Raw genomic sequence first — 26,235 nt, forward strand, 5'->3', positions numbered from 1 at the left:
CAGGGACTGGGTGGGGACGGGTCTCACCACCTGGAGCACCCGGGACTGGGTGGGGATGGATCTCACCACCTGGAGCACCCGGGACTGGGTGGGGACGGGTCTCACCACCTGGAGCACCAGGGACTGGGTGGGGACGGGTCTCACCACCTGGAGCACCCGGGACTGGGTGGGGATGGATCTCACCACCTGGAGCACCCGGGACTGGATGGGGACGGGTCTCACCACCTGGAGCACCAGGGACTGGGTGGGGATGGATCTCACCACCTGGAGCGCCCGGGACTGGATGGGGACGGGTCTCACCACCTGGAGCACCCGGGACTGGGTGGGGACGGGTCTCACCACCTGGAGCACCAGGGACTGGGTGGGGACGGGTCTCACCACCTGGAGCACCAGGGACTGGATGGGGACGGGTCTCACCACCTGGAGCACCCGGGACTGGGAGGGGATGGGTCTCACCACCTGGAGCACCCGGGACTGGGTGGGGACGGGTCTCACCACCTGGAGCACCCGGGACTGGGTGGGGACGGGTCTCACCACCTGGAGCACCCGGGACTGGGAGGGGATGGGTCTCACCACCTGGAGCACCCGGGACTGGGAGGGGATGGGTCTCACCACCTGGAGCACCCGGGACTGGGAGGGGATGGGTCTCACCACCTGGAGCACCCGGGACTGGGTGGGGACGGGTCTCACCACCTGGAGCTCCAGGGACTGTGGGGGGATGGGTCTCACCACCTGGAGCACCCGGGACTGGGTGGGGACGGGTCTCACCACCTGGAGCACCAGGGACTGGGAGGGGATGGGTCTCACCACCTGGAGCACCCGGGACTGGGAGGGGATGGGTCTCACCACCTGGAGCACCCGGGACTGGGTGGGGATGGGTCTCACCACCTGGAGCACCCGGGACTGGGTGGGGACGGGTCTCACCACCTGGAGCACCTGGGACTGGGTGGGGACGGGTCTCACCACCTGGAGCACCTGGGACTGGGTGGGGACGGGTCTCACCACCTGGAGCACCCGGGACTGGGTGGGGATGGGTCTCACCACCTGGAGCACCCGGGACTGGGAGGGGATGGGTCTCACCACCTGGAGCACCTGGGACTGGGTAGGGACGGGTCTCACCACCTGGAGCACCCGGGACTGGGAGGGGATGGGTCTCACCACCAGGAGCACCTGGGACTGGGTAGGGACGGGTCTCACCGCCTGGAGCACCAGGGACTGGGCGGGGATGGGTCTATCTATTCTAACTGGTGAGGAATGTCTGGACCAGAGGCCTGCATTTATGTCAAAAAGACTTTTTTTAAAGCTTGAACTTGAGAAATGAGACAGAAAAGTAAATGTTAGAGAGAAGAGGGTTACCTGTATAATCTCTTACCTTCAAAGTCAATGTTTCCTAATGAATAACTTGGTTTTTATTAAAAATGTCTCAGAAAATGAAGTCTGTCTCCTAAATCACAGACTTCCTCCTGTCCTTTCAAATCTAGCCCCAAAGAGCTCCTCCCCTCCAAAAGAGTGTGGAGCTGCTGAGGTCCTTCATGGTTCAGTCATATCTACCACGCAACAGTGCTATTTCTGAGCAATCTGCACCTTTCAGTGGGAGCGGAAGGACACTCTCCTGTCGGTGACCCACAGACTCCTTCTCAGCCAGAGGCGCGCACCACCCGCTTGGGAGCAGTCTTTCTCTCGGCAAGTTCAATGCCAGAATGACAAGTTTGAGATTCTCTCATTACGCACAGATCAATCAATGAGGCAATGAGTTAGCTCCTCCTCACTTTGCTCTAGAAAGCAGTCATTTTATAAATTTCTAATTTTATGTTAAAAAAATACTACTTTCTAATTTTATGGAAAGAACAAAAATACCCACCATAATCCTACTACCCTGAGAAAATAACCACGTTGACATTTATATATTCTAGACCATTTTTGGAGCAATCCCAATTTTTTAAATTAAAAGGGCTCTTACTATCGACACAGCCTCGTAACCTGCCTTTATCACCGAGCAGACATGACCAAACTCCACGGAAGGAGAGCACAGTCCCCCCGGAACTTGAGGAGCTGTGAGGGCTCTGCCTGGGGAAGGACGAGGGGGCAGAGTGCCAGGCTTGGTGGCCTGGGCCAGGACCACGTGGTAGGCCCCTGCCCTTCCAGATGGCACCGCGAATGGAAGCAGGTGAGAGGGAGCAGGCGGGAAGGGGCTCCTGGGCTGGGCGTGGGGCAGGCGTCCAGGATGGGCTGTGGGTGGAGGCTCAGCACAGCCTCCGTAGGAGCTGTGACGGGGTCAGATCGGTGACCTTGGGACAGCACCTCATTGAGCCAGGAGCTATTTTTTTTTTTTTAATTTCATGGGGATTTCTGAGGAAAGGCAGGCAGTATCATTTTCACAAGAATCACTTACATGGATAAAAGGAAATGAAAACACTGATACTTTATGGAATATTCTCGCAAATGGACTGGCCTAACCCAGCACTTATGAGCTCTTACTTTTAACTCTTCTGTTCATATAACATCAATATGCTCTTTTTACTGGATAAAATGGTGATTTCCTCCATGATACAACCTTCCCCTCCCCTGTTTTAAAGTAGAAGGCAGCCCCTGCCAGGGGAGTCCCAGGATGCTCTTGACAGATACACTGCGCGGTCCGGACGGGCAGCTACGTGCAGCCCCAACCCTGCCAGCCCAGTTTCATAGAGCCTTTTAGTTTAAACAAGCAGTAAACAAATAATGAGTTGCCCTTTAAATGATTTTTAAAATAGCTCACTCTAGAGCCAGGTCTTTGCTTTCCGTCTTGATGCTCTTCTGCCCCCAGCCTATTGGATTGCAGGGTGTGGTCTGCCTTTGGGGGCGCTCAGCACAGTGGAGTGAGGCTCTGCCCTCACTTAGCTGCAGCGGCTCTCCCCAGCCTTGGAACCAGGGCGCTCAGCGGCTCTTCTCCCTCACTCCCCCTCTGGCAGCACTGGGGCTCCCTCTGGTTTTCATGGTGTACATAAAAACCAAAAAAAATAGTTCACTCTCAACATCAGGAAGATATTTTTCCTAGTAGGACAGAAACTTTGCCCCAAATCACTTTCCTGGAGAAGGGACAAGGCCAGGGAGAAAGGGCTTGTCCTCCCAAATGTGGCAGAGCCAATGAGTTCTGATAAATAAATCTGCAACAGATGCTGTCTCTCAGCCTCCACTCTCCCATGTCAAAAATAAAGAGAAAGGAACAAATGAGGGTACTTTTCCTAAGATATCCGCTCAGTAATCAGTAGTGATGCTCTGGACCGGTTAGTTACTTCTGGGGGACACTCAGCACAGCATGGTCAGAGCCTGGTCTGATCCCCAGGGGGCAACCGTCTGCTGGTGAAAAGGGGGGAAAGAAAAGTGTTTTCCCTCTTCTCACACATTCTGTCTGTGCTTAATGCTGAGTCAGAAGACAGATGAGACTGAGCACAGCTGGGTGGTGGGGGCTCCTGCTGAACCACTGCATCCCTCACTCAGACCGAGCGCAAGGCCCTGCCAGGAAGCCAAGCCCCTAGGCTCTTACGAGTTCAGACATCAGATGTCGGCTTTTGGTTTTCCACAGTAGCTTTGTCAAATAAATGAGCAAATCTCAAAGGGGATGCTGAGCCTGAAGGAGGCATGCTGGAGAGCTGCAAGAAGAGGGGGCAGCCGCTTCCCTGGAGGCAACAACTGAGCTGTGGGGTATGGCGGGCTGACAACCGCCTGCATTGGTGGCCTGGTCCAGACAGCATTGCCCAACCTTGTCTCACAGGTTTTTCCACTCCCTTCCACTCTTGCAGTCGCCATCTGGTTTGTCTCTGGACTCTGTCCCTCTAATCAAGGCCACTCAAGAATGCAAGTAAATCTTGCTGCAATCTTCACATATGCCTCTCCACTATCTCTCTCTTGTCACCTTTGGAATTCCCATGAGACATGCTTAGACATCATTCTATCTCTGTCTCCTCTAAATCTCTCTTAAACTTTTCATTTCTTTGGGTCTGTGAGGTATATTTCAAATTTATCTTCCAGTTTACCAATTTTCCTTTCAGCTATGTCTAATCAGCTATTTAATTCATCCAATGGGTTTTTCACTGAAATTCCTGTGTTCTTCACTTCTGTAAATTCTATTTTGTTCTTTGTCGAATGGGTTCAGTCATTCTTTATTGTTTCTTTTCTTGCTCATGTTTTTAATTTTGTCTATTATTTTAAATTCATTAAACTTTGTTAGTTGACATTCTGCAAACTCTGAAGGTCTGATTCTGCTGTCTATTGTTTCCCTTGGCAAATGAGCACAGTACTTTATTTCCTTGTGTTCTTTCTCCTCTGAGCTCATATTCCTTGGAACTTTATATAGGAGTATTCTTTGGGGCCCAAATTGAAAGAGATGATTGGGTTTGCTTTTGATTGGTATATTGCTGCCTCAGTGGATGTTACAAACTAGTGAATCCAGAACTAAATTAATGTATATGCACAGACTGAGATTTTTTTTTACCACAGATGTGGTGTGGATTCAAGCTGCAAACACAAGAGAGACAGTTTTTTGTTTCAAATATTCGGCACCCACCAAGTGGCACCAGCTATTTTCCTTGCTAACTTCTTTTATAAAGTGGGTTCATTTGTCTTTTCCCTTACCTTATAGAGTAGAGTTTGGGGGCTACACACTTGCAAAGCCCATCAGTGGGAATAGGGTTTTTGCCTCAGTACTAAATGGCCACATACACTCATATATTTTTTTTCTTAAAAAATTTATTTTCTTTATTGATGTGAGAGAGAAAGGAAGGGAGAAGGAGAGAAACAGAAAGATGAGAGAGAACATCAGTTGGCTGCCTCCTGCATGCCCCATACTGGTGATCGAGCCCACAACCTGGGCATGTGCCCTGACCAGGAATCGAACCGGCAACCTCTTGGTGCATAGATACACACTCAACCACTGAGCCACACTGGCCAGGCTACACTCATATTTTTTAAACCATGTAATTATTTTCTGTAGATTTGTCTCTTTCCTTTCTGTGAGTTTTAACTTTCTGCATACAGCACCCATCTCCTTATCTGGCATATTAGATAAGTACTCAATAAATATTCACTAAGCTAATGAATAAATTAATAAACAAAAAAAATGAAAGTTTATTAAAACTATCTGTAAGGAAAATATAAATAGTCTGTGAAGGGGTTCGAAGCTCTGAGTATTACCTTAGTTCACTCACTAGAGTTAACTGGCTTCTTATGATAGCGTTTTAGGGGCTACCACCTGATTCTGGCTATTTCACAGTTGATTTCCCAGAAAGGACAGTAGTAATGCATCATTATTTTTATTTCGCTCTCATCCTCTCTTTCCTGCTTCACAAAAACATTTTCTAGTGCCACCAAAACCAGAAACCGTAATTTCTACTTCTAAATCTGTCTGAAATATTTTGAAGACAATAGTTCCCATTTCTCAACCTCGCCTAAAAGAGAGATTCTCTAATCTGTTCCCTTCCCAGGCAGACACCTGTTTTTAATAAGCCTTCCAAGTGATGCTTAGGAAAACTAAAGTTGAGAAGCAGTAATGTTTTCATTATACAGCAAACTTCTCAATCTTAAGACCTGTTAGACGTGCTGCTTTTTCTTACCTGACCCCTGTCTTCCTCAACTTCTATCAATAAATGTTTTCTAGGTACCCTACCTTAGTAAACAGTTACTTCCATGAACATCCTGGGCATGCTTCTCTTGATACATTTAAAGGAAGGTGGTTAAAAAAAAAGCTTTCCAAATATTTACCCACTCAAAATCCTTGATTTGTACTCTTCTGTTGCAGTATACACTTTCCAGTTCCTCTCCTATAAGAAATCATCTCAGAGGCAAATAAACAATTACATAGTGTGCTTTGTTCCATAAGCTGTCCAGTCCTGGACACCATGAGCATCTGGAGAGTATCAGTTCACCCCTGAGGGCGGAAGCTCAGGCTACAAGTGCCCTGTAAGCCAGAGCCCATATGAACATTTCCTAATCCTCACTATAACAACACAGAAGATGGCAAGATGACATAAGTGTTCAGGATATTTCACATACAGAATAAAACTTATCAGTATCAAAAAAGAGCAGACATTACCAGAGTGATTTCTCCACGATTTTGGTCCTGAAAACCTCCTCTTGGTCCAGGTTCACGGTGCAATAGCAATCTCGCATCTTATTTGGCCCTGGGTAAGTGGGAAGATTTTTAGCTTCACCTAAAAGAGAAAGTGTAAATAATCACAACATAGCATACAATTATTTAGTCCCCATGTTAATCACAGGCATATTTCCAAATTATGGATTTATTTCATAGCAATGCACCAGCTTTCACTTTTGTACATTCATTAGGTCTTTATAGGATCTTGGTTTTCTTGCTACCACAAGTCAAAATATTGATGAAAATACCATTTTTACTGTTAAAAATGCCAGGTAACATACACATGAACCCTAAAACAAACTGATAAAAGTAGGAATCCATCAGCCTAGAAATTAAGGATTATTTGTTTTGTTTTACTCACATTAGTCCCTTTAATTTTTTTAATGTTGAAATTATGGTAAGATATGTATAAGTTAAAATTGATCATCTTAATCATCTTTAAGTGTACAGTTCGGCAGTGTTAAGTATACTCACACTGTTGTGCAACTAGTCTCTAGAACTTTTTCATCTTGCAAAACAAAACTCTACTCACTAAACAACAACTCCCCATTTCCTCCTCTCCTACCCCCTGGCAACCACCCTACTTTCTGTTTCTCCGAATCTGACTACTCTAGAAACCTCATAGAAGTGGAATCATACAGTATCTGTCCTTCGTCTCTGGTTTATTTTACTGAGATTAATGCCCTCAAGGTTCACCCATGATGTGGCATGTGTCAGAATCTCCTTCCTTTTCAAGGCTGTGATATTCCATTGTATGTACCACATTATGTTTCACCATTCAACACCCCTCACCCCAGGTCCCTTTTTATTTTGAATTTAATTTTATAATAGTAGGTCAAAGTTGGGGCAATAATTAAGAAGAAGGACTCTTTTATTGACAAGAGTAAACTATGAACTACAGCTGTTTAAAATACCGAGTGATTAGCCAGTTAGGAAAAAGTCAAGAAACAGATAGCTGCTCTAGGCACACAAGCCCATTCCTCCGCACAGGGCCCTACAAGCAAGCATCGAAACATCTGGAGAAAAGGGAAGAGACACTTCAAGAAAGCCAGCTTGCCCGGCCAGCACTGAAAAACATGCCCACCATGTCACAAGCCCCTATTTGACCCTGGGGCCGTCTAGAGATAATTATCAAACCACAGTGGCTGACATCCTCTGCAAGAAGCTGGGGGTAAGTATGAAGGGCTTGTCCCAACAGCCCTGTTTACTTGTGAGCTGAGAGAACAGGAATGAACGAGAGGTGGCTTTTGATCGGGACAGCTGATGCCCTGGTGAAGTCCACTCCATGGAAGAAATGCCTTGAACATACTATCACGTCCCAGAGTCCTCCTTGTCACCAAGTCATTTAAGTTCTAAAGATGCCTGGCCCTGGGCATCCATAGGCACCAGACCCAGCACCAGAAAGCGAGGACAGCACAATGCCAACAACAGCCCAGGCACATGCTGATAATACCTGTTAACACCACTCAGGGCCAACCTACCTCTCTCTTGTTAAAACTGGAAGGAAAAAAAAAAAACGCAACAGAAACCAAACCAAAACTAGAACAGAAGTTCCTCCAAACTCCATCTTCAGAGCTCAGTGCTGACCGCCCAGCATCAAACCCACCCAGTGCAGCCACACCTTTTTTTGCATAACCGCAACAAAAACATACATAATAACTAGGGGAAATCAGCTCTTCGGAAAAGACGTCCACATGCAGGCTGGCCTGCCAGCACCTCCCAAGGCAGAGATCAACTCCATTTGTTTGAAGCTTTTCTTTTTTAACTTTTCATTAACATTAATACTTGAGACTGAGGAGAGCAGCAAGCTAGCACAAGATACTCAAAAACTGAGTGGATGTTTTCTGTGCTGATAAATCTTATTTCTGATGCACCAAGGTGTTTTTTAGGATTTCCAACAGTACCAGTCGAAATCTGTGCATGTGGTCATTTCCTGCATAACACCTACTCCTCTGGGCCTCAGTTTCCCCAACTATAAAAGAGCTCTCCAAGGCCCCTCTAGCTCTGCGACTCTTCTAATCCAAATGGTTCCAGAAATTTTTCTTTCTCATCAAGGAATCATCCATGGCTGTCAGTTGGTGAAGAAAACAAAATAATAAATAAATGTTTTCTTATAGCCACTATTATCCTTAAAACACCTTAACATTACACCACTTCCTTCCAGAATATGCCTTTTTTTTTTTATCCTCACCCGAGGACATTTTTCCACTTTTTTGTTAAGATAGAGTGGGAGGGAGAAAGAGGAAGACAGAGAAAGAGAGAAACATCGATGTGAAAGGGACACATCGAGTGGCTGCCACCCGCACGACCAGCCAGGGCCGGGGACAAACTGCAACCGAGGTACGTGCCCTTAGCAGGAACCGAACCCGGGTCTCTCTGGACTGCAGGCCTATGCTCTAACCACTGAGCCAAACTGGCCAGGGCAGAATATGCCATTTTCTACATAAATTGAGCAAATAAAAACATGGCCAATGTTTGGGCCAGGCATGGCCAAATGCCTGGTAAGAGGCATTTGAATCTGAGCCAAGCTTCGAGTCAGTTGTTAAATGTCAAAAGACAGATTCTCTGAAGGCTTCTGGCAGATGTGAAAGGTCATATGTGCACATGCACAGGCATACAGAGTGAGTGACGAACCCACAGGCAGGAAAGGGTTGGATGAGGCCCCATGGGCTGCTCCAGACAGGGAGGGGGAGGGGCAGGTACACAGAGGAGCAGACACAGGTTTCCTGGTGCCTGTTCCTTCTACTGAGCTGACCTGAGCAGGCAGCACACACACCAGCCCGACATGGGGTCTGTCAGTCTTCAGTTCTGTTTCTGCAGTGTTCACACACCCACATTTTTGCAGTGTTCACAAATCTTTAACCTCAAAGCAGCCTGACTTTATTAGTCAATAAGCTGTCACCTTTATAATGTGACATATTTCCCTTTGAAAATTATTTTTTTGCAACAAATGAGATAATTAGCTGCAAGTTCCTATATTTCTTAAAATGAGAAAAAAAATACTTTATTGAAAGTCTAAGGGAGATGGTCATTGTGGAAAATACAGAACTGGGATGTTGCTCCCGTTTATTCTCCAAAGACCCTCAGAACACAAGCAACAGTAGCTGACACTTCTCTTCAGGGTGCGATGTTAGGATTAAAAGAAAGAAGAGCCTTCTCTGAACAACAGATGCTTAGAAACATGAAAACGCAGAATTATCTTGTTCTGGTATGAACATGGTCTCATACACATTCCTCCCACCCTACAGGTCCCCAATCTGGACTGTTATAGAAACATCCTAGTTGCTATGACAATGGCAATACCAGAGAGCCAGCTGGTCGACCTGTGCCAACATTAACAAAACACTCAGACCAGGAGGGTTAGGAGCACCAGCCAGCACTCCGCCCTGGGCCATGTAATCTGCTCAGGATCCTTAGAGTTGGGGACTTCACCATAAAGGGCCAAGAATGAATAGTTACTCCCAAGTCTCTGTGTGCAGCCCCACAGCAGAGCGAGGGTGGATGTCCCAGCTCTCAGGGGTTGTTTCACCCCAAACATACTCAAAACAGATTTGTTTCTTCCATGTTGATTATTATGCCGAAGGCTAGAGTTTGATTCCCTTCCTAACTACATGTTATGGTGTCCGTTTTGTCTCTCTCAGAGAAAAAACATTTTTATTCCTAGTGAGTAGAGACATTTACATAAGAATGGATGTTTAGTGAATGGATGAATAAATGATTATAAGGTAAAAGAAAAGTCAACTCTGGCTTCATTCTAAGAAGAAAATAATCATTTTCATATGACTCCTCGTATTAACCACAACTCTAAAATCTACTGTTCACCCACCAGAACTGTCCATTGGTAGATTTGAGAAAGACAGCAAATTTGATAGGTGATATTATCTCTGAACACCTGACTTACTAATAGAGGTAAAAGGCAGCACTTAAAAAACAGGAACATAAACAGCGCTGAAACAGCAACCCCTAATTTCTAATCACAGGAAACCAGGCAGTGGGTAAGGAAAACAAAGCTTGGGATCTGAAAGCAGTCGTCCCCCGACTGACCGACCGTAGTAATTCCTGTGCTTGCTCTCAGGGAGCGCAGCCAGAAAACCCAACCCAGCCTGAGGGCAGCTGGGCCTCCAGCTTGACCAGGGGAGAGAAAGAGCCACGAGGGAATGCCCCTGCCTCACCACGGGGCCGAGGGAGCTCTCCGTGTGCCGCTAGGTTCGACCTGATAAAGGAGCCTGTCCGGAAGGCTGGCTTCCCAGGAAGGCACTCAGGAACGATGCCCTCTACACCCACCCGGAGAGGGCATGTTAGACTCCAGGCACCCTAGGGGTCTGATATGATAGCACATAGCACATAGCAATGGCTCAAACCCATGGCACCTCTAAGGGGGGTCTGATCGTGTTTGCTGCCCTCCAGCACCCGGCACGGAGGCCAGTGTGCTCTCACCAAACCCACAGAAGAGAAGGACGGAGGAAGGAATAAAGGAGGCATTGGGAGGGGAGGGTGAGGGGTCAGGTCAAGGACCCTAACTGACAAAGCACCATCCTTCCAGCTGTGAGCCTGGGGCCCATAGACAGAACTGCCTGGGAGCACACTTCCAGATATACTTGAATCTACCGGACATCCACACAACTCTGGCACCTTGTTCTTTCCTACTTAATTTCAGCTTTCAGCTCAACTACAGATCAACCTCACTAATTAACACGTAAACAGGTCTGTGAACCCAGTGCACCAGTGCCGTAAGCAACCCCTCTCAGCCAGAGGCCTCCGTGTAGGAAGCAGACAGGGAAGAATGACCGCCCCTAACACTCCCCATCTCTAGGCAGGCCTTTGGTCATTCTGATTTAGAGCACACACATGGTCCATAAATTCTGGTCACCAACATAGCTTATTATAACAAGATAGGTCTATTTCCCCGAGGAGATCAGTTTCGTGATTAAAAATTCTATTTCCTGAATATATTTTTGGCTGCCTTGCTATTTTAGCACTTGATATGAAATAGAACAAAACTCCATAAAACCAGATGAGATTGGATTTCTAAATCAAGTTATAAACAGCCTCCTCTGCTACATGCTGATTAGAAGTCTGGAGAACTCCCTGCCGCGCTGCCTGGACGTGCACAGGGCATCGCCCAGCCACCAGCACAACAGCAGGCATCTGCTCCTGGGAGAACGGTCGGGAACAGTGACTTACATCCATCTCAGATTTCCTCCAATTCCCAGAAATGAGAGGTGACATGTTACAATATAAAAGACAAGTACTAAGGCTGTTAAACTGAAAATTTAAAGTTTAAAATATGGTAAAAGGAAGAAAAATTACATCTTTCCATCCCCAACCTATGTGACTTAGTGATCAATTGAGCACTGCGTTTCCTAGTGGCTAAGGTACAAACGGAAATACGGCGGAACATGTAATCCTCATCATTTATCTAAAAATGAAACACACAAACACCTTTCTACAGCAACTCCTTGCTGGAAGCCTCACGTGGGAGGCACCAAGTGGTGAACTGGGCATGTAAAAGACGCAGAAACATGCTCCGTGTGGCTACGTCTAGTTCTGTCCGTCAGGAGACGTGGGTGCACGCTACGGATGACAAACCCTGTGAAGAGTCCTCCGCAGAGGAGGCGCGTGCAAACCGAGAAGAGGCCGCTTCCTGCTGCCCCCTGGGTTCAGGGCGAGATCCGCACACGCTGGACAAACGCTGACTGGCATTTTCCCTCCCAACACCTCATCTCGCAGCCGTGCCTGACCCCGTCTGCCCTGTGTCTCAGCCCTTCAGAGTGCTGGTCTGTCTGCCAAAATGCAGCTGCCCCGAGAAGTTCCCGTCTCCTCCCACAAGTGGCATCTGGGGTCACCTTGAGTAATGGGAACTTCTGACTGGATGGATGAGCCCTCTGGCAGGCTGCAAGTGGAGGAGGTACAGGTGATTCGGGGCAAAGACCTGCAGCAACTCCACAATTACAAAATGCAGGGCTGGCACCCACCCACCTGGCTCCCTGGGACCCTGTGCCCCCACGCCCACGCAGTTTGGAACTGTGGTCCCCTCCCTGAACACCCTAGTCTTGTGTACCCTCTGAAGTACCTCCTCCTTCCTCCACTCTCCCCAGTCCACTCTGGGCTGTCCATTGATGTCACTTATACAATTGATCCTAGAAGAACCACGTGCCGGGAAAAGTCACTAAAATTTGGTGGAGCACCTTCAATGTCTCTCTGCTTTCAAGGAATGATCAGAATTGCTATGACAGGAGCGGGGTGGGGGAAGGAGACCGCAGAAGTCTAAAGAAAAGTGCATTTTAGGCTCCCAGACAAGAAACAAAAGCCTAAAACTCTAGGACGGAAACCATCCATTTCTTCATTTTCAGATCAATTTTATAGACAACAGCATGTCCCCAGAATTGTTTAGATCTTCAGTTTTGAATTGAATCCAACCTATTCAGCGCCTAAATACACACAAAACATTAGCTAACTTTGCTCTTTCACTTAAAATCTGGTATTTTCCCACTGGGAAAAACTGCGTGCTCTTTCTCTTGTGTTTTTCCAATTAGGCTAGACATGAAAATAGTGTTCTTGACAATCACTCAATCCTGAAATAAAAACTGTAAAATTAAGTCAAAAAAAGGAACAAAGAAACCGCTAGTTTCCTTTTCATTTTTAAAAGTCATGTTGTATGGGGACTTTGGATTCCTTAGAAACTAAAATTTTGCACCTCTGTTTATAAAATATTTTTTCACCTAATGCTGTATTTTCTATGTAATGCCTATTAAGACCAGAAAAGAGCAAGCAGGCCTTCAGCAACACAGGTATTTATTGCTAAGGTGAGGATATTATGAAAACTTCTGGAAGCATGAGGACCCCTGCAAACTACAAGCTCTCCCCAGGCAGGCCCTGGACCCTCCCAGGGCAAGTGGACCGTTGATCCCTGTGCACCCAGGCGGTAAACGGGGGGCCAGCAAGCGCAGGCCACACAAACAGAAAATGCAGTCCTAAGGATGCCGCCAGGGCTACAGGAACCTCAGGCTGGAAAAGCTTTTCACTTGTGCTCCCCACCTCCCGAGGACTGATGATGTGACCCCAGGAAGACCCAGGAAAAGGGCAGGATGCCTGGGTGAACGCTTGAGTGACTGCCGTGGAAATCGCCCGGGAGCAGCCTGCGCTGACAGCTGGCGACGCCTGGGCGTGGGCAGCAGTCGCAGCGGCCATTCTTCCACTTGCTTCTGTGTGCGTCAGTCTGTGCGCATGTGCTGATGACTGCTTTTCCCGACAGCTTCATTACGGTAGAATCAGCGTACCATAACATTCACCCATCTGAAGTGTACAGTTCAGTGTGTATATTCACAGGGCTGTGCAACTATCACACAATCAATGTTAGAACATTTGTGTCCCACTAAAGGAAACCAGGACCTAGATACTGGCATGTCCCCTTTTCCCTCCCCTCAGGCCCTGGCGACAGCTAATCTACTTTCTGTCTCTGCAGAGTTGCCTATTCTGGATATTTCACGCACAGAATCACAGAGTATGCGACCTTTTGAGCCTGACCTCTTCCGCTCAGCATGTTTTCCAGGTGCATACGCACCACTGCATGCGCCAGGACCCAGCTCCTTCCTGGCCGGGGACATTCCACTGGATGAATGCGGCACGATCTGTCCATCCATTCTTCAGGTGATACCCATCTTCTGGCTGTTGTGATATTTGTGTACGTGTGTGTGTGCGAGTGTTCTGAATTCTCTCGGTTATATGTCTGAGAGTGGGATTGCTGGGTCATATGGCAACTCTGTGTTTAACTGTCTGAGGAATTCCAAAATGTTTTCCACAGAGGCTGCTCCGTTTTACATTCCCAGCAACACAGCACCAAGGTGCCGGTTTCTCCACATCCTCACTGACACTACTGTCCAGCTTTTCAATTATACCTTCACTTTGAATCAGAGAAATACTGGTGTTCATGTCTTTATGGCAGCAAAATTGGAGGGCGGTGATTGTGGCAATCGTTTTATTAAGACTAAATATTTTTGGCACACGGCCAGACAGATAATGAAACCGTCTCCACTGAGCACAGATGGAAGTTCCTTCCACACAGCAGTAGGTCCAGGATACATCGCTTTGGGTTTCATGTTTCATTTCTGACCAGATGAGTGACCTCCCCAACCCCTAGTCCCAGCACAAGAGATTCTGGGTTTACACTGCCCACGCCGAGCACTGGCTTTGAAAACACAAAGAGAAAAACAAGTCACACGAGACAGCCAGATTGACAAGCAGGCAGGCATGACTGCGAGGGCATCTCTGCTGGGAGCTCGGGTCCTAACCACACAAACATGAAATCCATCTGCTTCCTCTCAGCTCACCAGGGCTGGCCCTGAGTCATGGGTAGAGAAGGGAAAGCCAGTTCCCTTTTCTAGAAAAAACTGAAGAGGTTGTGGAGGCCTGATCTATCACTCCGGTTCAGAGTTTTAAATTGTTATTTATACACTTTAGTTGTTGGTATTGTGCAGCAGTCCCAGCAATGCCTGGTAGGAAATTTCCAGGCGTAGGAGTCCAAGATTAAACATTAAGAGTCTCTCTGTAGCCCCATGCCCAGCCACAGACCCACGCTCTAGAAATAGCCTTGTTTACTAATTTGTGTCTTAGTTCTTTGAGCAAGCAAGATAAATTAAAATAACAGCCTCACTGATAGTTCTTGGCTTATTAATTTAAACTCATTTTCAACTCCCTGCTATGAAAGACAAAGACTTAAAAGCCATATGCATCTCCGACCCCTACCTCCCAATTTCTGTTGTGAGACTATTTTTACAGTGTCTTATCTATTTTTTTATAAATTGATTCTAAATCTTTTAACCCCAAAAGATGTCATTTACAACATCGAGACTTATGCAGCTTTTTGCTGTGACCGGACCCCGGTCAGCGGCCTTCTGAGCACCGAGGCTCCAGATAGCCACTTCTCCCCCAAAAGCATTCTGCCAGTTTCATGGCACACCCAGACACGACTGCTTCTGACTCCTGTCACCCTTCGCTTCTTTCCTTTTTTTTTTTTTTTAATCCTCACCCAAGGACATTTTTCCATTTTTTTGTTTGTTTGTTTGTTCAGAAAGAGTGGGAGGGAGAGAGAGAGAGAGAAACATCGACATGAAAGGGACACATCAAGTGGCTGCCACCCACACGACCCAACCGGGGCCGGGGACAAACTGCAACCGAGGTACGTGCCCTTAGCGGGAACCAAACCTGGGTCTCTCTGGACCGCAGGCAGTTGCTCTAACCTCTGAGCCAAACTGTCCAGGGCTCTTTCCTTTTTCATTTGGCCTGAGCACCTCCTCCAGTCACTTTGTTCTGGGGTGCCAGAGGAGGCCTCTTTGCCAGCCTAAGTGTCCTTACAGTTTGATAAAGTATATATACAGGGTTTGAATTAACTTTATGACACTGTTCCGTTTGTAAGAGCTTCAAAACATTAAATGGTCCAAGTATAAGTTCCACCTGTAGCCTCCTTCATAGGCAACAAGGCCAAGAGTTTCCTGTCCCTCCTGGAGGTTTGGGAGCAAATACAAGCTAACAGTGTATAAATGGCAGCATATGCTTCTTCAAATGGGTATTAATAATACACCTTGAAAAATAATTATAATAATGCACTGTAAGCCCTGGCTGCTTTGGCTCAGTGGTTAGAGCATCGGCCCTCAGACTGAAGGGTCCCAGTTCAATTCCAGTCATGGGCACATACCTGGATTGCAGGTTTGAACCCCGGCCCTGGTTAGGGTTGTGTGGGAGGCAATTAATCGATGTGTCTCCCTCCACATCAATGTTTCTCTCTCTCTCCCTCCTTCATTCTACTCTCTCTAAAAAATCAATGGAGCCCTGGCCAGTTTGGCTCAGTGATTAGAGCATCAGCCCGCAGACCGGAGAGTCCCGAGTTCGGTCCCCGCTAAGGGCATGCACCTCAGTTGCAGTTTGTCCCTGGCCCCAGTTGGGGTTGTGTGGGTGGCAACAAGTCGATGTGTGTCTCTCTCACATTGATGTTTCTCTCTCTCTCTCTTCTCCCCTCTCTCCCTCTTGCTCTATCTGAAGATAAATACAGAAAATGTCCTTGGGTGAGGATAAAAAAAAAATTAATGGAAAAATATCCTCAGGTAAGGATTAAAAATACATAATAATAATAGTAATACACTTTGAGGGGATTATTAGTACATTAAGAATTTCCTCCTTTTTTTTAAGGGCTGCATAGTTTTGCATTAAGTGACACAGTTCATTTAACCTTCCCTAAGGAAGCACACTTTGTCTCTCTTCAGTCTTTGGCTAGTACCAGAAATGCAGCAACAAATAACCATGCGTGGATTCTATTTCTGTAGGATAAATAATAAGCTCCTAGCATCAGAATTTCTGGCACAAAGCACTGTCTAACCAGTCTATCATAAGGCCAAACAGTTCTCCACAGGAGCAATTTACATTCCCACTGTCAGGTCTGAAAACGCCCTTTTCCTATACCCTTGCTAGCACTGAGTTATCACAGTTGTGGATCTTTGCTAATCTGATAGGTGAAAAGTAGTGTGTGTGTGTGTTGTACTTCATTTATTACAAGAGATTCTTATAAAAGGACCTACTTTTCCCATTGGTTTGGGAGTCAAAGCCACACCCACGACACCTGCACAGCTTTTCCCTCCTCTGTTCTCCACAAGACAAGGTCCCTGCAAACCCGCCCTGACAGAGGCTGGGCACACACCACTCTGATGGAATCCGTGAAATAAAGCGTAGGGAAATGAAAATTCCCTTCGCTGTCAAATTCTGATTTTCCCAACTATGTCTGGATCCACTCCGTATAACTCTGCAACATCCAGCGGTGCACAGCCTTGGGGGGCTGAGACCTCGGCTTGGCCAGAGGCCCAGGACCCCAGGAAGCCCAGATGCTGCGGGGGTCTCCCCGCCCTCCAACCAGAGTTGTCCCTGGTGAAGGGGAAGGCCGAGGACCTCGTCATGACCAGTTTAACAACTGGCTGTCACCGCTGCAGTGCAGCTTCCTGGATTCTAGCAGCAAAACATGCTTCACAGTTTGCATTAAGTGTTTCTTTAAAGTCAAGGAAGGAAGACAGTCTGGCAAATATCAAATTTGTGGAAAGCCATTATATGTACTGCTGTCACAAGATGCGTAAAGTAAGATGCCCGGCTTGGCCAGAGACAACCGCTCCCAATTTGTGGTGGAAAGAGAATCTTCTCTTTCAAATCCGAGTTCGTTTTTCTGAAACAATCAGCATCCAATTTCTCCCTGCTCTTGTCCACCTGTGTATTTGGGTGCTACTTTTGCTTTTCTCTTTCCCCCACACCATTCTCTAAGAGTCCTGGCTTGAACTCGAGGAAGAAAATGGCTGAGATGTCAACAAGAGATTAGAAAAACCGTTTTCTTCCTTATAAAACCAGAACCTGCCACTCACACATCTAGTGCAAAACACAAGCTCTGGAAAGAATTGTAAAGGGGGTTCCTTTGTCCATTCCCGTCTGACCTGCAAGGGAAGCTGCCTAAATAAATACCTTCGGATACACTGTGGAATGTTCCGGGTCCAGGACTAAAACAGGACCTCACACAGAATCCCATGTCTTTCACCTATTATTCTGGTGCTAAAGGAGACTTGGAGAGGGCTTCCTCACCAAAACTTGAAATTTTTCTATATAATTTATTACCTTTGCTGTTGGCTAAATACACAACAGCCTCAGTTTCTCCAGCAGTTCATGTTTTGTAGTCGGGGCTGTCTTTGATTCTTCCTGGGGGCTCCCGAGAGTGAAGGCAGTACTGGCATGACTCAACACAAGGCTATTTGCTCATGTAACTTCACACGTAAGCAAATGTAACCTCTGCGGAGACGCTTGTGTATGATAAGCCTGTTACTGTGTGTGTGTGTGGCATTTGTTAAGATGTATATGTGTAACATGTCTGTTACTGTGCACACATGGGCAGGTGTAACGTCTATGGGGATGCATGTGTGTAATGTGCCTGTTACTGTGCACACGTGGGCAGGTGTAACGTCTATGGGGATGCATGTGTGTAACGTGTCTGTTACTGTGCACATGTGTCATTAGGGAAAAGCAAGTCAAAAGCACAAGGTAACGTCTATGGGGTGCATGTGTGTAACATGCCTGTCACTCTGCACACGTGGGCAGGTGTAACATCTATGGGGTACAGGTGTAACATGCCTGCTATTGCTCCTCCGTAAGGGAGGCGGCATTTACGGAAACCCTAGCAATACTGTAACTTTCATTTGCAGAAAGCAGAGAGGCTGCTTCCTCATAACAAACCAATAAAATCCCTTCCTTCTTTCCCTTGCTCTCAGCAGCCAGAGTGAGGTGACAGTCAGAAGATGCTGGTGACCAACAAGAGGGACCCAGTCAGCATGACAGTGGCAAAGCCCAGGGTGAGGGGGCACTCTGGGCTGGAAGCAGGTACCAACGACCTCCAGAGCGCAGGGCAGTGCCCTCCCTGCAGGCCACAGTCACCAGGCTGGCTAACTCCTTTCCTCCAACAATCAACAGGAGAAGCTCTGACATGAAGAGAAACAGCTGAGGACTCTCAAGGTGTGAGAACAAAGGTTTGAGGCGATACAGACTGTATGAGATGCCTACCAACAGAAAGGGATAAGATCTGCGTAAACCATTCATCTGATAAGTATTCTTGTATCCAAAATATAGAGAGAGCTCCTACAACTCAACCAAAAGACAAATGACCCCATTCAAAAGGACCTGATAGACATTTCTCCAAAGATACACAAATTCCCACAAACACATGAAGAATGCCGAACATCATGTGTCATTAGGGAAAAGCGAGTCAAAAGCACAATGAGATGCCATTTCACACCACAAAGACAGCTACAATTTATTTTTAAGGAAAATAACAAGTGTTGGTGAGAATGGAGATAAAAGGGTTGTGGTGGGACTATAACAGTTCAGCTGCTGTGGAAAAGTCTGGTGGTTCTGCAAAGAGTTAAACAGACTCAGCAATTCCACTCCTAGGTATATACTCAAAATCACTAAAAACAGGCATTCAAACAAAAACATGTACATGAGTGCTCATCACAGCTTCACTGCCAGGAGCAAGCACCTGACAATGGAAGAAAATTGTCATGTGGACAATTTCAAGAAAGCAGGGACTGGGTGGGTGTCTGTGTCCCGCTCTAGCCCGGGGGTCAGCTGGCTGGGGTCAAGGGGCCAGAAGGATGCTCAGAGGAGCCCAAGGCCCCTGCCCTGAGGAGCTTCAGGTAAACCACATACGTGCCAGGTGGAAAGTGGCCATGGAGACTGCAGACTGGGCACAAAAAGATGTGGCAAGAGCTAGTTCTGGCTGGGGAGGCAAAGGCTTCACAGAAAATGCAACCCCGCTGCGGGCCACGGGGAGAAGAAGGAAGGGTGGAAGAAGTGGAAGCTGACTTGGATCCAAAGGAGACATGAAACCCCATGAAACTGTCCAGAATGCAGGGTTCCTTGTGACTGAGTTCGGCAAGGAGAGAGATGCAGCTAGAAGTTGGGCAGGGGCAGAACCTTCGCAGGGATTTAAAGAATAAAGTGATAAGAGCTTTAAATTTTTTTCTAATGGGATGTTGGCTGTTCCCTTCGCTGTGACTTGTATGCACGAGAGGAGAAAAGCTTGGCAGTCTCCCGACCACAAGGAGGAAACACCACGAAGATCCCAGGCCCACCGGCACATCTGGATGGAGTGTACCGGGCATGACTCATGCCCCAGACCAGCATCCCATGCTCGGCAACCCCACCCTCCCTTTGCAGCCTAAATAAAGTGGCTTCAAACCTGGTCCCAACTGCTATCACACACACACACACACACACACACACACACACAGCAGCCCCTTGGCACTCCAGCATCTCACACAGGAAGTCAGAGTCCTCTCTGCTAAGCTCAAGAGCTGTTTGAAACTACAAAATTATTTTTAACATCACCGTTGGTCTAATTAGGCAAGAAACACTGCCAAGTTTACAATCTGGCTGCATTTGGAGAACCATGGGCTATTCTGATGAGACCTAAGCACAGGGTATTTTTTAACTTGAGTGAAATAAGGAAGAAACTAAAAAGAGAACAAAAGTTGCGGGAGACTCAACTCTGATTTTATCTCCCCGTGAAGATGACCGTTGTGGAGTGGGGGTGCACCAGCCACATCCCTTGTGTGGAACTTCTGTGCCTCCTCTCTCCGTGCCCCCTCCCCTACAGTCCTGTCCCTCTTCCCCCCCCCCATACTTGCTCCCTTCTCCTCCCCTCCTTCTTCCTTTTTTTCTCTCCCCTCTCCCCCCACCTCCTCTTCCTCTCCTCCTCTCTCACCTCTTTTTGAGAGATGCCCAGTCACCTTATCTTTGAAAACTGAGAGCTGTGGAGAATTCCTGCATCCAGCATAAGCAAAAGTCAGGGATCCATCACTGATCAGATGCACCAAATGGACAACAGTGTTGCAGATCTCACCAGGCAAAGGGACAGCTTTAGGTCCTTCCACACCAGCCATTTCACAGATGGAGACCTGAGGCCCAGGGCAGTTAAACAGCAGGCCCAGAGGCACCAGATGATAGAGGCAGAAGCAGGATTTGAACCCAGGGGGTTGTCTGGAGTCTTCACCACATTGTGGGCTGGCATCTTGGTCAGAAGCCGTGTGTGTCTCTAAAAGACAGGCCTATTCTGCCCTTCCTGCTTCAGGTGCCAATCTGAGATGAACCTGAGTCTCGGAGGGCCCTTCGTGCACAAAGGCACTATCTCCGCATGGAAGTGGACTGTGATTCCTGGAGGCTTCCTCTGAAAATGGTTTGATTTCCTGCTGCTGGAGGTTCCCCCAAGATAGAGCCCCAGGGACCCAAACACAGCGTGCCAGGGTCCTGGCAACCAGGAGGTGCCTACCCCCAAGAATGGAATTGAGTGATAACCCTGAATCTCACTGTAATGCAGGGCACGGTATTATAGACTGGCCTGGCAGGGGGGGCCTTGCCTCCTGGATGGAGGTCTTCCAGAGTCAGGCTCCTGATCTAAACCATTCCTGCTGCACAGACCTGCCAGGACTGAGGCCCAAAGGACCCCTGTGCTGGCCGGGGGGAACCACGGCCACATGCAGCATCCTGCACTGTGGGTCACAGCAACCTGAGTGATGTTCACTGCCCTGGCCCTCACAACTGCAGCTCTCTAAGCACCAAGCAGTGCGCTGACTCCTCTCCTTTCTAGGAAGCTGCCGTCATCGTTGTGGTGGTATTTGGCAAAAAGAGAAGTGGGTTTACCAGCTCTCTGATGTGACACTACTTGAGGGTCCCTCAAGATGCTTTGAGGGATGTGTGCCTATCTGCCTGGCACCTACTGGACTTTGGGTCCAAGTGGATGCTCTCGGAGCAGCCGTGGCTGGTGCAGGGGTGTGTTCCGGAAGAACCCAGTCCTCCTTTGGGGTAGTTCTTGTCTGATCAAAGCGCAAGGGTCTGAAAGACTCAAAGGCACCCACAAGTGTGCCAAGGATCCCAGAAGCACGCTGCATGTATTCCAGAGACTTCCGTTCTCCCCAGGGCCCTGCAGGCTGGCTCATGGCACAGGGGACCAAGCCCTAGACCAAGCACCTGCCATGGAGGCAGGGCCCACAACCCGGGCTAACTGCTGAATGCAGCCAGACTTCAAGATGGGCCCATTGCCCAAGGTCACCTAACATACACACTGGCAGAGCGCCCCTCCTGCAAGGTGCTGCTGGAATCAACAAGCCCCGCACAGGCCACGGAACTCCACAGGAAGGCCTGCGCCTCTGGGTTGTTTTCACGTAAACCTTCAGCCAGCAGAAAGGGCCTCTCTGCCTGACCCTGGTCTTCAGGGACAACAGCCAAAGGCACCGCCCCCAGCCCGATCATGTGTGAGCGCCTGGCCCTACTTCAGTGAACCCAGCCACAAAGATGGTCTCTAATCTGCTGTCCCCTACGGAGAACCACAAACCAAAGCCTGCTCTGGCCACTGGATTTGAGTCTTAATGGCAATTTTAGAATAGAAAGAAACTGCAAGATTAAAACTTTGGTTTTTCCTTTCTTATTTATTACTGTAAAAGACTGCCCAAGAGAAAGATCAGATTCTAAGTGCAAAGAGACTGTCATGTTGGTTCTGGTGCGCCGTACCTTCCTCCTCAGTCCTAACGTCACAAACACTAGCAAACACAGACATGTATCCAGGTCACCAGCACCCTCTCCAGCTCAGTGGCCCTGTACTGATAAGCCCTTGCCTGTCCTCTACCCAAATCCCAGGCCCCCATGAAGAGAGTTTTCCGCCCCATCCAGGGCAGGCCGCTCCCGCCCTGCAGACCTCGCCGGGAGGCACGCCCAGCCCAAAGACGAAGAAAGAGAGAAAGCTGGAGTGGGCTCTCCTGGGTCGAGGGGGTGGAGAGAGGCCCCCACGAGAGGTCCTAAGCCCTGCCCCCGTGGGCTCCCAGCTGTATCCCCAGCAGGCCACACCTGTGACACACACCATCGTCCTACCACCCCAGGCGAGCCCTCCTTTTGAGGCTGTATAACCAGCAAGTGGAAGGTTTATTTATAACGTCAGTTGAGGCTCTCAGAGCAGTGAGAACAGGTGCTGGTGAGGTGGCACCTCCAATCTTTGGGACTGGTGCCCAGGGCGGGGGGCTGCGAGGGAAAGAGGCTCTGGAGCCCCTCAGACCAGAGTGGAGCAGCCCCCAGCCTCCCACGTGGGACAGAGACCCCTCCACACCTGTTTCCCGCCTCCCCAAAAGACACCATCACATCAAGGGGTAAAGGCTGACAAAACAGAAATTCACCGTCCACGTTTCACCTGCAGCCTGACAGTGTGGCACCTACGTTTTGTTACCAGAGTCACACGTGTGCAGGAAAAATGAAAGAAGCACCCACAGCCCTCCAGACCGCTCTTCTGTCCTCCCCTTACGCCTGGCTATGACTTCCAAAGTGGCCATTTCTCAATCTTTTAAAAATATATTCTTTTTTTTTTTGGTACGTGCCCCTAGCGGGAACCGAACCCACCATACCCAGGACTCTCTGGTCCACAAGCTGACACTCCAACCGCTGAGCCAAACCAGCCAGGGCTAAAAATACATTCTTTAAAAAACATGAATAAATCAGTATCTAGGTCTCCTAAGGAAATAATCCACAAAACAGAGATTTATGAATAATCAATATCTATTATAACAATATTTATGCTGCCCTGGCTAGTTTGGCTCACAGGTGCAGCATCAGCCCGGGGACCGAAGGGTCACAGGTTCGATTCCCAGTCAAGGACACAAACCCGGGATGCAGGTCCGATCCACAGCCCTGGTCAGGGTGGTGCGAGACACAACCAATCTATGTGTCTCTCTCATGTCAATGTTTCTTTCTCTCTCTCTCTCTCTCTCTCTCTCTCTCTCTCTCTCGCTCTCCTTCCCTCCCTCCCTCCCACTATTTAAAAGTCAATGGAAAAATATCCTCGGGTGAGGATTAACAAAAAATATATATACATATATAAAAATATTTATATTGACCAAAAGGAAACAGTTAAATGTTCAGCAGTGGGAAATTCTAACAGAGAGAGCACCTTCAGCAATGCTGGGCCAGGATGTGGGCTCTAAACTGTGACACATTCTACAATGTCACTTACCCCGTTCTAGACACACAGTAGGTACACCATCCGTAATAAATGAATGGTATACATAGTCCCTTTTAGAAATCTCTATGTTTAAAATTAAGAGTTTTATAAAGAAATTCTATTTTTTTCTTGATCCATTTTTAAACATTTTTAATCACAAAAGAAATATATATTCGTGTAACCAATAACACTCCATAAGTATAGCATACAGAGAGAGTCATCTTTCCCTCCCTTCAGCCTGCCCCACACCTATGAGCTGTAACCTATGCTGACCATGTGCTGCGGATACTTCCAGACCTTTCTATGATCTTTCAGCCACAGAAGGATGAATGCATTGATCTGTGGGAGGGGCGCTCTGAACTCGGTTACCAAACTAGGGTCATACTGTGTATACTGTGCAAGCAGCTCTTTTCTCTTCTCCATATGATAGATGTGTTACTGGCTGCGGCTCTCTTCGGGCCTTCTGAGGAATGACAGTGTTCCATGGGCTGGCAGCGCCAACACCGATGCCCTCACCAACCGCTGTTTGAAAACTCAACTCGCAGGCACGAAGTTCAAGCTGCTGTTGCCACCTGGCAGCCCAGGGCCCTCGGCCTCCCCTCACCTGGGCTGCTTGCCTCTCTGGTGGGCACTGGAGGAGAGCTGCTCGCAGGGGGAGGGTGCACACCATCCCCAGAGACACGTCACTGCGGTGGGGCCTGCCCTCTCCGCCCTCGTCCACCTGCATCTGCTCTTCTGTCACGGCACGGCCCTGTGCCACTGGATGGAGGGTCTGTCCCCGTGCGCGCCCAGGGTCCACTGTGAGCAGATGGGTCATGAATGTGTGCCACAGACACTTCCTTCAGGTGTGCCATTGGTCATTTGGTGTCTCTTGCTATACAGAAATTTTAAATTCTTATGTAATTAACTCCGCCGCCGTTTCCTCCTCAGCTTTTTAGTTGACTACTTAGGAAGTTCTCCCCTGTTCCAGAGGTTATTCACACTATTCTCCAAAATGTTCCTGATATTTTTGTTTTATTTTTTTCACACTGTAACCTTTACTCTGTATGAATTTGTTTCATTTAGTGTGAGTGAGGATGTACTTTCTTCAAGACAGTCAATTAAGCCGACTCCACTTATGAAATATATCACTCTTTCCCCACTGAACTAAAATGCCACCTTTATAATAAATTACGTTCCCATATATGTTTTTATTTGCTTCTGTGTTCTCTATTATATATATATATATGTTTCATCTATTAGAAACCTAAGAATATCCTGCTTAATATTTTTAAAAGTGGATTATATGTATTAAAAGATTATATAATAAACATGTATTTAACAATTCTATCACTTACTTTTGTTAGTCTCCAAGTTATGATCATATTTCCACCACTAACATATATATATATATATATATATATACACACACACACACACACACACACAAAGCAGGCACCTAGCCCTTTTACCTTCTGAGTAATTTTTTCAGGTTTAAAGTCTAGCAAGAGCTAATAAACCAACATTGAAAATTCCACATTTATTCTTTAATTTATTGTCATTGAAATGTAAATTGCCCACACCCCTCTTAAAGCACACCAGTGCTGCCGGATCAAACACATCACTAAAGCACGTTCTCCAGCCAAACGTGGGCTTGCCCTGCGTCCTGTCGGCTGGGCTGCTGGAGTTCGGGAGCTACCACTTCCCCTACCAGCACATGCTCACTTCAGCTTCAGCTTGAGCTCTTCTCCTCCACAGAGTTATTCCCTTGCCCTACCGCTTCTATTTTTAGCTCCCAGAATCTGAGCCCTTGGCTGGTCTAGACTGCTTGTAATTTAATCCAGGGCCAATTCACAAATTTCCATGAATTAAAATAAATTGAATTCGTAGAAAATCCCCAATCCTAATTTCTACCATTATGTCTAAGACACGTAGAGTAGCCCTGGTCATTGTGGCTCGGTGGTTACAGTGTCGGCCTGCACACCAAAGGGTCAGGCATTTGATTCCCGGTCAAGAGCCCCATAGATCCCCAGCTCCTGGTTGGGGCGCATGTGGGAGGCAACCAATTGATGTGTCTCTCTCACATCAATGTCTCTCTCTCTCTCCCTCCCTCCCTTCCACTCTCTCTAAAAATCAATGGCAAAAATATCCTCGGGTGAGGATTAACAACAACAGCTAAAGAAATGTAAAGTGTTTTGTGTCACCAAGACCTTCTGTGGGCCCCTGCTCACCTGAACCCTGATGAAGCAGGCAGGCCCTGGATGGCCTAGACAAGTTGACTAGGAGAAATGGAGGTCAAGCCACACAGGAAGATGGGGACAAAGGCTGTGAGATCAGAGGGCAAAGGGTAGGGAAGGTGGAGGCACAAGGGCAGAGGGAATGTTCCAGACATTTTGCACAGTGGCCTGAATTAGAAACCACGTGTGTGTGTGTGTGTGTGTGTGTGTGTGTTAAAATGACTGCCTAGAACATCTGAAATACAAAAAAAAAAAAAAAAAAAAGGAGGAAAGATTACATATGAGCCTGTGGCCCTAGCACAGCCCCTTGTACCCTGTATTTTTTCTGATCCTTT

General features: G+C 47.6%; 1 protein-coding gene across 1 annotated transcript in view; it reads right to left on the bottom strand.

The window, feature by feature from the left end:
* Nucleotides 1–26,235, bottom strand: part of RASA3 (RAS p21 protein activator 3) — a 119,903-nt gene that overhangs the window by 73,124 nt on the left and 20,544 nt on the right. Inside the window, exon 2 of the mRNA XM_036250037.1 lies at nt 6,068–6,185. Coding sequence (XP_036105930.1) covers nt 6,068–6,185 — 118 coding nt within the window. The remainder of the gene's footprint in view (nt 1–6,067; nt 6,186–26,235) is intronic.

This window comes from Molossus molossus, unplaced genomic scaffold (genome assembly GCF_014108415.1).
Source record: "Molossus molossus isolate mMolMol1 unplaced genomic scaffold, mMolMol1.p scaffold_m16_p_9, whole genome shotgun sequence".
Classification (NCBI taxonomy): domain Eukaryota; kingdom Metazoa; phylum Chordata; class Mammalia; order Chiroptera; family Molossidae; genus Molossus; species Molossus molossus.